General features: G+C 33.5%; 1 protein-coding gene across 6 annotated transcripts in view; it reads left to right on the top strand.

Annotated features, from left to right (window-relative positions):
- Positions 1-7,178, top strand: part of LMO3 (LIM domain only 3) — a 65,370-nt gene extending 58,192 nt beyond the window's left edge. For all 6 annotated transcript variants that reach the window (XM_017873859.1, XM_017873831.1, XM_017873833.1 and 3 more), the window contains one exon: positions 4,240-7,178. In XM_017873859.1, coding sequence (XP_017729348.1) covers positions 4,240-4,345 — 106 coding nt within the window. In that variant the 3' untranslated portion in view covers positions 4,346-7,178. The remainder of the gene's footprint in view (positions 1-4,239) is intronic.
- The last annotated feature ends 4,977 nt before the right edge of the window (positions 7,179-12,155 follow it).

Genomic DNA, 12,155 nt, shown 5'->3' with positions numbered 1-12,155 from the left:
TAAATAAATAAATAAAAGATTTAAACCCAAGGAATCTGGTCTCCCTCTCTGGAGTCAGGTTCATTTCAACAGAGGTATTTTATTGTCTGACTAAGAGCATATAAATGTGAATAGATACAGTGGAGTTAAAGTAAGGTAAATTTGAATAATGTATAGCAAGATTTGGGGTGTGGGTAGCGTAATTTGATACAGTAAGGGCTGTTAGCGGTGAGATGTAGAATGACAACCAGACTGTCAGTGGGAAAGACAGTAAACTTGTTCACAGGTGTATAGTGGTGGAATGAGTACGCAACCCAGAACTCTTACTGAAAACAGGATAGTATAGAAATCTCTAACTTACAGTTAACTGAAGATGTGGAATAGGAAAGCATAGACACTAGAAATATGGATTGGATCTCCCTTGTTACCCAAGTGTTGTAACATAGAAATTAATCATAATTGTCAGTCACTAACTTTAGGGAAAGAAGATGGCTAGGCTAACATTTTATTTCTTAAAAGGGATGTTACCAGTGGAGGCTTCTTAGCATAGGCTTTTGATAACCTGCTTAAAATTAAGCACTATGTTTTATAAGGATGATTTACTAGTTGTGCTTGTTTCATATACTTCTCAAGTCTCTAAGACTATATGAAGAATCACTCAAAATATCTAGAAATTACATCTAATATTAATTCCAAAACATCAGAATCAAATGGTTTAATAATCCAATGGGGCATCTTCTTATTCCTTACCATAATTTTTTTTAAATGAGGGTAAAACTAATTGAACTAAGCATACTACAAGTAATTAGGGTCAGATTACAAGAAAGATTATGTTTATTTTTAGTAATTGTAGCCTGTTAATATACTTGCGGTATCCTCTGGCTATCACTCCTTTCGTAATGCTTTTTTTTTTTTTTTTTTCCTGCAAATGCTGAATCTCATAAGAAGTTGGTTAAATAACACTGGAAATGAGCATTTCTTACAAAATCACAGTTACAGCTTAATGTATTAAATACGTACTCTCTGTATTGCTCTCTCTCAAATTTCTTTATATGTATATATGAAGCATTTTTTAAAGAGGATATCAACCTTAATTGCATACCAATCATAATCTGCTCTTAACCACAGCTTTCAAGGCTGTTTTGTTTGAGTCACATGTGCAAATGTGACATCCCCCATCTATGTTCTGTTTCATCTTGACCTTTAAGTATAAATTGAAATGCATATAAAATGCACTTTATCCAGTTGATAACATATTAGTAATAAAATGTGTCAGGCAGGGATATTTTAGAAAAGTTCTCTGTCTCTCTCTCTCTCTCTCTCTCTCTCTCTCTCTCTCTCTCTCTCCGTCTGTTGCTGTATATATGCCACCTAATTGAATAGTAGGCAGACTTTTTTAAGGTTACGCAAAAGAGAGGCTGAGGCAGGAGAATGGCGTGAACTCGGGAGGCGGAGCTTACAGTGAGCGGAGATTGCGTCACTGCACTCCAGTCTGGGCGGCAGAGCAGGACTCCGTCTAAAAAAAAAAAAAAGAAAAGTTATGCAAAAGAATAATAGTCCTAGAAAAAAAACCCAGTTATACCCTGTATTGCCGTTTAATCTTCACATTATTCTTGTAGCCTGCATGCTTTACTGCCCTCAGGTAAAAGCTTGAGTCTTGAATCCAAAAAGACTTAGGTTATTTTCCTTCCCTTATTACATATGTTCTAACTATAGAATCTTGGGCAGGGTTTTTAAATTCTGGAATGGAATCTTAGGTTTTTCCTCTGTAAAAAGCCGTGATAATGCTTACTTTCTAGGTTGGATGTAGGGAATAAATGTGATCATGAACATACATGCTTAGTATTTAGCACATGGTAAGTATGAAAAGGTGGCTGTTTTACCTATATTCCAAACATTGAGGTAAGATTTTAGATATTTCATTTCTACTCCTTGCCACAAGCCTACAAAGGCGACTGATGTCACAGGTATTAAAAACCAAAGTTTTAGTTTCAATTATCGAAAGTGGGAAGGTAGAGTTTGGACCCTACGGGTTGCAGTATACCTCTCTGCCTTTCAGACACTTTTCATTTGAACTTCTCTATAATCTAGTTGTAGGGCTCTTTTTCTCTTACACATGGGGAACTGAGACAGGGATGGTCTGAACTGTACCCAGGTCTTGCAATGGGTAGGTGAGAGAGGCAGGACTCAAGACAGATCCCCAGGCTCTTGGTTTTGTGTTTTCTCACTATAATTACTTTGAATTTATTATTCTACAAATATAAATTTTCTAAACATGAAGGCCTCTAAAGGCACGAATGGCATGACATGACATGGTAACATGACAAAGAAAACATTTTTATTTGATGGCTAGTAGAATTTTAGGGCTTACTAAAAAAGTAAAGCAAAATTTTAAACAATATGGAGTTAAAAGAGAGTATTTCCGGATTAAATTGTGTTTAGTAAAAATGATTCAGTAATATCAGCTGCAACACAAGAGTGTTTTATTGAATCTACTTGTTTTTGGTGACATTTTATTATTTGCATATTAGTCGAAATTAATTTCAACAGTAATATAAATTTATGACTTTGAACAGTAAACATATTCTACATGCTATTTTATATAATTTCACATAAAAAATAAGCTGTCAATTTGACTACTTAGGTCTATTCAACAAGAGAAATATTTTCTTTTATTCAACATATCCTAGTCATCAGGATATTGTCAAACTGGTTTGTACAAACATCATTATTGAAGGGCAACATTTAAAGGATACAGGTTACAACTAATACAAAGAAAATATACTTAAAGCCCCAAACTTGAATTATTTATTGTATCCAGTAGCTTTGACCACAAACAACCCTAGGATTTCAAGATCAGTGCATAGTCTGTGCTTTCAATCAACACCATCAGCAGGCAGTAGTAATCCTGGGGAAAAAAAGTAAATTCCACAAATAAACAGAGCAATTTTCCTTTCAGAGGAAAGCTAATTCTTTTCAATCTACTTTTTTTTTATTACACTATTTTCCCCTCTATCTACTTAGCTAGTATAAGGATAAATTTCCAAAGCTACCCAGTTGGAAAAAAAAATAGGTTCACTGTTTGTCTAGCATTCCAATCTTTGCAAATGTAAATCAGTCCAACTGCTCCTCATTTAAACCTTCAACTTCACAAAACATTAAAGGGTGGTTTTCACTACACAATTTAATCTATCCACTAAGGTTTCTGCTGGAACATCATTTGAAATTGACTATCTGATAAAGAGAGACTACTATCAAAGGTCAGAGAGGTCAACTTGTATAATTACAAGTAGTTTTACTGGGTCAACTCTACCAGACACCACTGTTTGAAGGTTAAATTGTTACAATTAAATATATATACAGATCTCCGCAGAGTTACTTTATTGTTAAATGTACCGGAAACAGAAAAAGCATTTATTTCTGACCTTAATTGTGTCCAAAGTGTCACCATGGGGAAATCATACAAAAAGAACATTTATTAAAAACATTACAGGCTTGCACATTAAATAATGCTTTATAAAATAAAATGCATAATTAGCTATTAGAAACTCATTTAATTTATCACATCAATATTAAGTAGTTCATTTAAGTTACTCCCTTTGGTTAAATTGGAAGTGCTCTAAGAAATGACATCAACTATTTCATGTTAGTGAACTTGCCACAAACAAAGGAATATGGCTCAGCATCAGAGTCTAATGCTAGAGCAACTCTCACTTCAGAATGATTACTTCTAGATTACTAAAATTTAATCACATTTTAATAACAGAGTAAAAGAAAGCTTTAAATGGGAAGCTTTAAAATGGGCTATTTTCTAATTGTTTGATTCATTTTAATGCCTTTTCCTTTTTTATTAAGTGCCTAAATGGCCAGAGATGAAATCATCCATAATTACTGCAGTGAAATATTATTACCATTCTTTCTTTTATTTTAATGGGTGTAAATACAGATCAGTTCCTTTCATTTTTTTTTATTTCCAATGTGGGAAAAAAAAAAAGCAAGTCATCTTTCGTGCTCAAAGTATATATCTCAATATCCTTACAATTTTTGCCTGCAAAGGCAAGATTTCAAATGTGTGCAACATTTCATTAAATGAAGTAAATTGTAAATGGTTTCATTCTGATCATGAAGACAACTGTCTAAGCCAGTTTTTCAGATTCAGAGAATTACCATGCGAAACTATTATTAGGAAAATAAATCTTCACATTTATAGATCCAAATGAAATGGTCTTAACCACATTTTATTGTTTAAAATATTTTCAGATTTTGTGTTGGAGACAAATTTTTCCTAAAGAATAACATGATCCTTTGCCAGACGGACTACGAGGAAGGTTTAATGAAAGAAGGTTATGCACCCCAGGTTCGCTGATCTATCAACATCACCCCATTAAGAATACAAAGCACTACATTCTTTTATCTTTTTTGCTCCACATGTATATAAGAATCGACACAGGAACCTACTGAATAGCGTAGATATAGGAAGGCAGGATGGTTATATGGAATAAAAGGCGCACTGCATCTGTATGTAGTGAAATTGCCCCAGTTCAGAGTTGAATGTTTATTATTAAAGAAAAAAGTAATGTACATATTGCTGGATTTTTTTGCTTGCTATTCGTTTTTGTGTCACTTGGCATGAGATGTTTATTTTGGACTATTGTATATAATGTATTGTAATATTTGAAGCACAAATGTAATACAGTTTTATTGTGTTACCATTTGTGTTCCGTTTGCTTCTTTGTATTGTTGCATTTAGTACAATCAGTGTTTAAACTTACTGTATATTTATGCTTTCTGTATTTACCGGCTATTTTAAATGAGCTGTAACTTTCTAGTAAAGAATTGAAAAGCAAATCTCACTAATGATACACAGATAGATAAAGCAAGTCTATCAACATGAAAAATACTAAAAAATAAAGACACACACAGAGCATTTTAGTGACATCAGCTACTTATTGCCGCTATAAGTTAGAGTCTATCAGTGTTCTTGTTATAACCCCTATTTTCAGGGGTTAAAACTAAGCTTTAAAAAAAAACATAAAATTTCATCTTAAAGCACTTTCATTTTATACCAACGTGAAAAGTGCCATTTTTAGAATAACTTTAAAGCTTAACAGGTTTCCTTTTAATATCCTTTTTTGGTGTGCTCTTTACCTACACAATGGCTTTGCTTTGCTTTTTCAGCCACACCCCTTATGTGAACTAGTGCCTTTGGGTATCATGTAAAATTTTTTCCAAAGGGTTACTTTAAAAATCTGTTACCACAATTATGAGATAATCTTTAAGCGATAAATTAAGCTTGTTGTATAAAGTCTGCCCAGATCTCTCCACAAGAGCTGAGGGTTTAATAACTTTATGGCTTAATAAATGTATGACACTGAAAAGATTTGAGTGTGAATCTACTGAAATCACTATAATGCACATTGAAGCTGTGATGGTATTTGAGTAGTGAGGTTACTTTTGATCAGAGCAACATAATGCTCATAGAATCTTCTAGAAGAAGAGAAACAAAGGGATTGATAAAAAGCTGAGAGCTAGTGATTATATATTTTTTTGTATTTACCTGACATTTATTTTAATGTTCAAAAAGTAAACGCATTAAGTTTGATGTGTTTTACTCTCTCACTGTTTTAAGTAATCACCAACTCAGAATACATCACTCTTAGGCTGAAATTTGTCTCTCCATTTTTTAAGGTGAAATAGTACTACCTTACATGATAGCATACAAAGAAGAAAGCTCTAGAAACAGAAATTATGGAGAATGATTATTTAAATTACAATTAAGGAAATGAGAATATGATCCCCTCTTCTGGGTTGCCCACAAACTTGCTTCTTTGCTTTTGCTCCTTGTAATAGAACTACTTTTCAACAAATCTAATTCTACACGGCACTATTAACCATATTTTCACTACAGCAAACTTAGTGCTATGGGTTTTCTTTTTCTTTGTTTTTTCTTGATCACTTGTATAGGAAACAATATTTTCCAGTGTTATTTGCATATATATTTTGTCCTTACAATATATGCATTACAGATGAGAATTAAATGTTATACCTGGATTCTTGGGTTGGGGCCAAAATATTAAGCTGAAAATAATGCTGGTGTGGATTTGTTTTAAAACAAAGCTTTATTATGAACATGCATGTGAATCTGGATATTGCCTCTTATTTTAAGAAAATGGTTCTGTGAAAAGTGAATGAAATGTATTTTACAAATGCTTCATGGTTAGGAATCTTCAAGTCCCATGTTCCCCAGATTTGAGATATGCTAAAGAAAGAAATTCAAAATAGCTATTTGGGGCCCACAAAATAACTATTATTTTAGCCTTAGAGCCTTACACTTGTTTCATGAAGAGAAAGGACTTGCATAACCAAAATAAACAAAACAAGACACATTAAAATGTGTGGGGAGAGAGAAGTGAAAAGTGGTTTTCTTAATGCAGCCCTGCTGGTCCCCATTAACAATTGCTTGAAATTCATGTGGATGTAAAATTATAATTGTCAGTATCTTATTCAGATGATCTTTTAAGATTTAGCTGGTTTTGCTTTTGTTTATCTATATGTCAAAATACTTGTCAATTGGGAACAAACTTCTCTCAGCTTCTTGAAGCTGTTCAACTATCCTTGCCATTGGAAGACCAAACAAGGTTTTCACTTTTTCTTTCACATAATATGCTGAGAAATATTTCTTATGCTTTTTACTACAAACAAAATTACTCACCTGGATTAAAGATTAAGGCCTTAATCTGTTTAGATTATCTTTAATCTCCATGAAATTGTGAAACAAGACAGGAATAATGTGTCAGCTGTAGGCCGTTTTACAGCTAATTGCCCATAAATTGTAGCATTTATTGACCTGAAGTACTAAGCTAATTGTCTTGACTACTCAAAGCCCCTGAATTGTTGTCAACTTTCCCCTTTGTGTTGTGTAGCCCTAACGTCATTTAGCTTGTTGTCCGATGCCTCCAGTAGGACACCTTCGATGGAGCTTTGATTTCTGAGCAGCGAAAGCTCCCTTCCTAAGACGCATCTCGCATAGGCTGCCTATGATGAAGGACCGTGCACCTCCACTCCAACAGAGTGCTGAGTTTAAAGCTGACCTGTGTTTGTAATTTCACTTTCATCTTGCTTAATAAATATCTGCTGGATTCTTCCATTCACTTTTTTACATTTGGATTTATGTTTTTAATAAAAGGGGTGTTATACTATTTGATTGCACTTAATTGGCAAAATTTAAGGTGATCTCTAGAAAGCATATGTTAAATCCATGAAAAGAAAAAAAGGTGTGTGAGGACATTTACTTTCTAAAGCTACGTCATAACAAACATAGACAAAGCACCCCAAATGTTTCTCTGAATGTTACGTTTAGGATCTCTGAGCTAGGTTGTTTCCTGCTGTTTATTTTATGGGGAAAATAAAACTCTCAAAATGAAGGTAGCGATTGCTGGGTGTAATTTTGTGCATTTATACAAATTTTAAGTGATCTTTCTGAAAGCAACTCTGTTGCTATTGTCAAATTAAATTTCAAATTTTCTATTCTGTATACTGAATTAAAACAGGAAACTCAATTCTACATTTTTGCAGGAGAGATGTTGCACCCTAACTGAAACAGGGCACTGAAAATTACATCTGTAGTAAAACATGCCATACAAAAGTGTTTTCCTTTTAACTATCACTTTAGGCAAACCACTCTCTGAATCGTCACTTAAACAATTTCATAGAAATTATGTAGGCCAAACATGTTTAGTGTTCACTTCAGTAAGTTGCAAAAACAATCTGTATGTTTATTGTAATAGGCCATTAGCACAAAATACAATTTTAGCAAGTCTTTTGATCATTACTTTTCTTAAAACATTATTATAGATATTTTTAAGATGTGGTTTTAATGTAATTTAAGGTAATAGAAAGCAGAGATTTAATAGTCATTAGTTCAATTGGCATTTATTGAGCACCTACTATGTGACAGGCCTCTCCTTGAGCATTCAGCCTCCCGTTGGGCAGACTTAGGGTTGGCCTATATCAAATAACTTTCACATGTCTTTGCACTAGTTTGTGCTCATCTCAACCTGCTTATAATGAGCACACAAAAGCGAATAGCATCTTCTACCTATCCAGCATGTCATTGATATGAAAGCCCCAGAAAATATCTCAAGTAATCAATGTGTTCAGAGAATTATCTCACACAAATTACTCATTAACTCAATAGCACATAATAAAAAAGAACATCAATTAATTAATGAGTCACCCTCAGATTGCTATGATTACAATAGAGCTCTGTGGAAATAGCAGTTATAAATGAAGCTGCCTCTCTTTATTCATTGTTTGCAGTTGGTCCATTATTTGGCTGAAACTGGTGTCAAATTTAACACATGCCTGTAGGTAATTGTGTGATTAGTATCATAAATGAAGATTTCAGAATGCCTAGGGTTTATAAGACTTTATCAATGGCCAGAAAAATAAAGAAAACTCTCATTTTTACTGGAGCTTCCTTTGAGGCCACGCTATTAGAAGGGTATTATCATTTGGAAAGGTATATTTTTACTTTTATCATCAAGATGTAAGACTTCCATGTTGAACAGTACAAAGAATAGCTGTGTAAATTTGAGTAAATTTTACAACGCTTTAGTGTACACGTGATTTAATTTCAGTAACTTTTCATGAAGACTAAAATATGCATGATCATTGCCAGTTTTGCATTTTGGAACCCCAAAGTGACATTTTTGCTTTTGGCAGGCTTGGTTGGGGTAGGTTTGTGGGTGTTGACAGCAGTAGGGGAAGGGATTTTAAAAAATACCAAACATGACATAAAAAGTCACCAACTAAACTTCCCCGACTATCTTGGTAAATGCCATTCCAATAAGCTTATAGAATAATTATAACAGTTCCCTTAGGTAAGTAAGAAACATCTGTTGGTAACACATAGCAGGTGTTAACAATTACACACACTGAACTTTTTAAAAATGTTTTTAATTAAAACAATTCTGTTTTCTGAAAAGGAAAATATGTTAAATTCAAAGATACCCCTGTTTTGGGTGTGCAGATCACGTAATGCACAAAATTATAAAGACCAAATCATCTTGGATCAACTAGGTTTGTGTTTGGTTCAGATCATTACATTCAAAAGTGAATTGGAATTATCCGCACTTTTTACACAGTTGGTATTCTGGACTCAGAAGCTGAATACTCGAAATTGGTATCACAGGGATGATTACAGAATATTTTGGCTTTATGGGCAAAGTGGTTGGCATTAACTATGCCAAATTTAGTGGACACAGTACAAATTAAAATGGGAACAAAAGACATTCAGATAATACGTTATCAAAATCTTTTTTCACCCTGCCCCTGGAGAAGAGTTTAAATCACCTAAAGTAAAACAGTTCATTTGAAGCATGTAACATTTTCATATGACCCATCTTCAATAACTTTTAGTAATAATAGTGAATATTTACCAAACAATTGCCATGTACCAGGTAGTTCTGCACACCCATGTAATTCCCACAACACCCCTGTGACATAGGTACTATTAAAATGAAAGCACAGACAGGTTACTTAACTTGCCCAAGGTCATACAGTCAGAAAGTAGTAGGCCTGAGATTTAAACACAAGTTTTCTAGGTCTAGTGCTTTTCAATCTACCATATCATCTTTTATAGGGTTGCCGTTATTATTGTCACTATTATTTTTTCTAGCTCCTGGGAATAGTCAAGAACTAGGAGTTATTTATGCTTGAGCAAAAGTTCCAAACATATCAGAGTTAATACTATCTTGAAAGATAAAAATTGGGCATGAGGGTGATTATATTTTCCTAGATTCAATCTTTTTGGGAGCTCTTTCTTTCAACCATATCATGCAGGCATTTATTTGAGCCTGTAAATCTAGGGTACCAAGAATAGAGGATTCTTCGTATAGCAGTAATGAAAACAAGAGGTGGTCAGCATCAACGTGAGGGTACATTGAGGTAAAAAGCTGCAAGTTTCAGCATCAGGATAAATATGCCATGATAATGTGAGGCTACAGTCTCAGAATGAAGATAATACAACAAGTATATTATTTGTCTTTGGTATTACTTCCAGAATGAGTATGTTGTCTTTGACATTTTAAAACTTCCAGAAGATGAGATTAAAAAAAAAATTAAAGGCCCTAGAAAAACTAGGTATGTCAGAACTCTGGGCACCCACCCTGGTGTAGCAGCATACCAGTCTTCTTTAACTTTCATTTCCCTGAGAGCCATAAAATATAATGTTTGCTGCTACTTATTCTTTGTTTAATGCCCAATTTATTAAACACACAACTCTAATAAATACAATTTATCCCAACATTTGAACACCATTTAAGCAGCTAATAAAGCAAAACTTGTAAATTAAAGAAATCAGATTCAACCATTTAAACATTGATTAGAATCTCAGTCAAATTCTTCTAAACATTTAAATAAAATCCATGTAATAAAGTTTCAAGTACTTTAAAACAGACAAAATTCTCACCATGGGTCAAACATATTGTTTTAAATATACTTAAAGCTGTAACAGAAATATTATGTAATTTAAAATTTCTATACTTTGTTTTATATCTTTCTAAGGTTACATTAATAGTAATTCCTTTAAAAATGTAAAAAATATTGCGTTTACTAAACTTACAGGATCTGTGGTATTGACTATACGAACCTTGGTTGGGCACAAGAACTAGCTACGCTGTCCAAAATGATGCAAACTTCAGCCAGTGCATATCAAGTTAGCCAATAATTTAATAGTCATCCTCCCTATCACATCAATGGAACTTTCATAATTCCAAGTCTTTCATATAGGTTATAATTTTTCATAACTCAATGCTTTTTCCCCAAATCGACTGGAATCGTATGTATGCAATTTTAGTGTCTCATTATAAGCTACAGGATTATTTTGAGATTTCTGTCCCCTCAGAAATAAGGACTTGAACCTACGTAGTCAAATTTCCTATTAGGATATTTGGCTACTTCTTTTTCTCACACAAATTATTGGACCCACTTCTGAACTGATTATCATTCATTCCCAATTGTATTGATTAGCACTTTACGTTCTTGGCATGGTTTGACTTAATTCTCTACATTTACATTTCATCTTTTCTACTTAGAAAATAGAGATGAATACAAATTGATGCTATATAAGTAAATACACATTCAATAGAAGAAACAAGCCACATATACCGTATTTAGCTTTTTCTCTTTTGTATGACAATTCTTTTGCATACATTACATTAACTCTTCCCCTTTTGAATACAATTGGGAACCCATAGCTTTTATAGACCCTGATGCAATGCAGGCAGATTGACTAGTAGGTTATGTTTTGTGTGTTTGTGTGTGTGTGTGTGTGTGTGTGTGTGTGTAGTTCTTACTTAAGGTGTCAATTTAAAAAGTTTGTTTTGAGAGACAATACCGTAGAAAACCAGAAATCCAAAAATAAAAGGCATGAGAAAAACGCAGAGTGCAGCACAGCAAGATGCTGTGAACTGTTCCAGAAAGGAATACTCAACCTGAAAACTGCAGCAACCAAACAAATGTGTATAACACAGCAGCATAAGAAATCGCCTGCTTACACTTAGGAAGAGTATCAGTGTTTTACACTAGTTGGACACTGAGATGTCAATGAAGAAATAGAAGAGTAAGTCAAGAGCTGAGATGATGACTTAAGAATTTATCCCCAGTCTTAATTAAGGATATTTGACAAGACCATATTTTAGTTATTATTTTTAAGCTTAGCTTGATTACTGTTTAACTCAAAACACAATTTTCTTGGTCTCAATTCACCCTTACACTTTTCCCATTGAAACTGTTTGAGACTATGAACATCTTGGTTAGCAACATCGGCTTTGCCGTCAGGCAGAAAATGATCTTGAAAATATGACTTAGCTTTATATTAGTAACAGTTTTCTCATCTGTAAAACGGAGGCAATACCTACTTTACAGAGTTTTATTGCAGATTAAATGAAACAATCTAAGGCAAGCATTTAACATAATGTCTGATACATAGTGTTCAAGTTATTAGTACTACTGTTATTTTTTTTTATCTCAAATTCTCTAAGAGTCATTTATGTGCTAATCTGCGTTGGATGAGCATCAGGCATGGTTTATGTTCCATTAGGTAGATGTGGGCCAAATAATAACAATTACAGATGAGCACTCAACAAGCAAACAAGGACATTTCTTCTAAGTGA

This window comes from Rhinopithecus bieti, unplaced genomic scaffold, assembly GCF_001698545.2.
Source record: "Rhinopithecus bieti isolate Rb0 unplaced genomic scaffold, ASM169854v2 scaffold_110, whole genome shotgun sequence".
NCBI classification, from domain to species: Eukaryota; Metazoa; Chordata; class Mammalia; order Primates; family Cercopithecidae; genus Rhinopithecus; species Rhinopithecus bieti.
This window is presented reverse-complemented; position numbering and strand designations above follow the sequence as displayed.